Consider the following 3,265-nt stretch of genomic DNA (forward strand, 5'->3'; position numbering starts at 1 on the left):
TGTGTGTGTATTTCTGAGATAGGCAGGAATATACTGGGAAACTTTAATCAACTACTTTGTTGCTAGCTGGGTGATGCTTATCTCAGCCTATATAAATCTTAGCTGCGACGCATGAAAGGCTTTACATTTAAGAAACTAATCTTCACAAGCGGTTTTAAAGGCTTTCCTCTGTTTTTGTGCTATCTATATTTCCAGTCTAATGCAAAAATAACTAAAAAATAAATAAATAAAACTTGTTTTTCTATTACAATGTATTTTATGCAGCTTTTATCGTGTTCTGTTTGTATTTCTCTTTTGGATGCAGAAGAGTGAATAGATGAATAAATCAGTTGCTGATGTTTGAGGCTTTTTGTTATTTAAGAATAACTTGATATTGATTTATTGATTTGTGGACCCATGAAAACAACTTCACAAAACAGAGATTCAAAGATTCTTTAAATGCTTTATTTAGGTTAAATCAATGGCAGGTGTTACACAGCCATTCTCTGTGTTGGTGGGTTAGTGGATTGTTTACCCAGCTCATGGATTCATTCATTTCACTGAGAGCGGGTGCAGCATTTGCAGCTGTCATCAAACACCTGGCCGGCAGTGCAGTACTGGATGTTGGTTTGTCCTTGGTTGCACTTGTAGAATTTCTTCTTGTCGGTCGGGTCGGGGAAGAGTCCGTTCTGCTTGCCAGCACAGAAGCCAGATCCTGTGGTGCCTCCACTGGGCTGCTGGCTTGGTGCGACTGCAGGTGGGGGGTTAGGCTGAGCTTTGCAGGCTGAGGAGAAAAATTAAAGAGATTAACAAAAGGGAAAACTTTTACATGTCTATTCCCAGATGATATGTGGTTCACGCATACAAGATTAAGTTCCTAGTCCACTTTTTAGAGTGTTGATGAGTGGGTTTCGCCCCTGGCCGCAAAACATGCCGGTGAAGTCGTCCAAAGCCAAGTCCATACCACAGCTCCACCAAAACCGTTCTGCTTCAACCACTCAGTCTGCAAAACAGAAAATAAACCAAGTGTTTAATCAGCTTAAGAAATTAAAATTAAATAATGTAAATAAATTTTTAAAAAAGATTACTTCACACCTTTGCCTGGAAGCTCTTAATATTGTCATATCCAACCCAGACTCCCTGGTTATAGGCATAGGGCACGTTCTGGGCGTTGTCCCAAGCCTGTGTGGCTCCTTCCTTCAGGAAGGTGCAGATCTGGCGGGAAGAAAAGATTTAAACTAACATGCATGAACTCTCCTGCCTAATGTATGCATTCACACAGATTAGGAAATAGACCTCGTAGTAGGCCAAGAATCCAGTCTGACGAGTGAAATGTCCAGCAGGTCCAGGTCCCCTGGCAGGAGCTCCCACAGTTGTGTTAGAGGAGGCCAGGTGGAAAGTGGGGCCAAAAGTGGGGAAACCAACTAGCAGCTTCTCAGCTGGGGCACCATTGTTCTTCCAGTAATTCATAGCATAGTCCTTAAAACAAGAGAATACAGAGCAGTTTGTCTAACTCCTCCACAATAGTTATTTTTATTAACGCAAAGCAGGAGTAAAAAAATGTTTAAGACCGAGGAATAATGACGCCTTCACTTACCACATTGTAGTAGATCATGGATCCCTGGTCACTAGGGCCCTTATAGAGAGGGCTGTTCTCTCCAACATTATGTTCCCACAAACCATGGAAGTCATAGGTCATAACATGGATGTAGTCCAGCACACTTACAAACAAACACAGGTGCTAATGTTTAGTAAAGGCTGCGTTCTGGATGACAAATGTGGAGGTATGTAATGTGTGCTCACGCTCCAATCTGGGCAATCTGGTATGCAGAGTCAATCGTCTCCTTTCGAGCAGAGACAGCAGCAGTCAGCAACAGACGAGGACGGTTTGTCTTCTTTCCCTCCTCCTCAAAGGCTCTCATCAACTCCTACAGACAGGCGAGGAACAAAAAGCAGTTACAGCTGGTACATGATTGTTTTTCTTTTAAACACTGAGAAAGCCTGAGGTCACACCGTAGGCCTGTTAAAGTATAGATCAGTCGGGTGGCTTGTTCATGTGTTGCTCCCATCGCTACAGTAACAACTGCACACATTAACATTTAAATGGCTCTCTGGGTTTGCAGTCACCCACGCTGAAACATAAAGGATATCTGTGTGGATGTGGAAGTTATCAGAAGACCTGATAATAAAAACTGGAATCACTCAGTAGTCTAGATTAAGGGTGAAATTTCAGGAAGACAAGTGCAGCATTTTGGCAAGAGGTCATTGATGTGATGACTCACCTTCATCTCTGCATTTTGGAGATCATAATCTCTTCTTCTTTGACTTTTGATATAACAATTTCTAGCTCGCCATAACTGGCACGACAGACAGCATACCAACACAACTGACCTGTAGCAAGACCGTGAAACGCTCCTTATCCTGAGGTGGGGAGCCCCGAGAACCAGGGTACTCCTAGTCGATATCCAGACCATCAATCGTAGTGATGCAGGAAGGTGATAATACTTTTGATGAAGGTCTGACGATGGGCAGCAGTGGAAACCATGGTTGTGAACCTAGTAACAGGAAGATACGCAATTTCAACTCGAGATATAGTTTTATCTTGGCGACAGTAGTGAACCTCAGGTCATTACAACATACTTTTGGGTGCCAAGGTTCCATCCACCAATGGACAGCAGAGTCTTTAGGTTGCTGTTCCTGTGAGCAGTAACAACATCCATGTTAAACTCTCAAAATTTTCTCTGTGCTTCTGTATATAAATACCCACATATGCCTTTCAGTTTATCATCCCTATAAGCATTTGTGTGTACTGACTGGTTTTTCAAGGCCTGAAACTCTCCATAGAGTTTCTCATCGTTTCGATCGTAGGCTTTGATCATGTTGTGCTCCATTCCCGCAAAGGTGTAGATGAGATGGTCACAAAGACATGGGTCAATGTTGGTAGGAAGATAGTTGCCTGCCCCCAGATGGCACTGTGCCCGGCTAGTAAAATAACAGGATAAGATGTACGATGTTCCTGCAAGACAAGGAATAGTTCTTACACTGTAACTGAAATGTGTCTACACACATCAGCCTAACACTGAGTGGATAAAAGACACAATTACCTAACTGCACATGTAGCAAGAGAGCCCATCCTGCAGAGAAAGGAGATCAAAAAGGGTGAAGAAGGAGAAGGCAGGTTAACTACTCAGCATCAATTTGTATTAACCAGCTGAATAGAGATATTCTGTTTAAATGTAAGAAAGTTTTTGAAGTTCAACCTACCGGTGCAGATGAGTCTGTCCAT

The 3,265-nt window shown here is 42.6% G+C and overlaps 1 protein-coding gene across 1 annotated transcript; it reads right to left on the reverse strand.

Annotated features, from left to right (window-relative positions):
* Positions 1-536: 536 nt before the first annotated feature.
* On the reverse strand, positions 537-3,265 carry LOC146632045 (acidic mammalian chitinase-like). The gene is given in 13 exon segments (XM_085354847.1): positions 537-763; positions 845-937; positions 940-982; positions 1,075-1,194; positions 1,276-1,458; positions 1,577-1,700; positions 1,783-1,907; positions 2,371-2,455; positions 2,457-2,534; positions 2,620-2,676; positions 2,794-2,995; positions 3,084-3,113; positions 3,244-3,265. Coding segments are annotated over 13 exon segments (1,389 nt in total).

The sequence above is a fragment of the Diplotaxodon limnothrissa genome, linkage group LG5 (assembly GCF_057381915.1).
Source record: "Diplotaxodon limnothrissa isolate DT_005_m linkage group LG5, D_limnothrissa_male_GT1.1, whole genome shotgun sequence".
NCBI lineage: Eukaryota > Metazoa > Chordata > Actinopteri > Cichliformes > Cichlidae > Diplotaxodon > Diplotaxodon limnothrissa.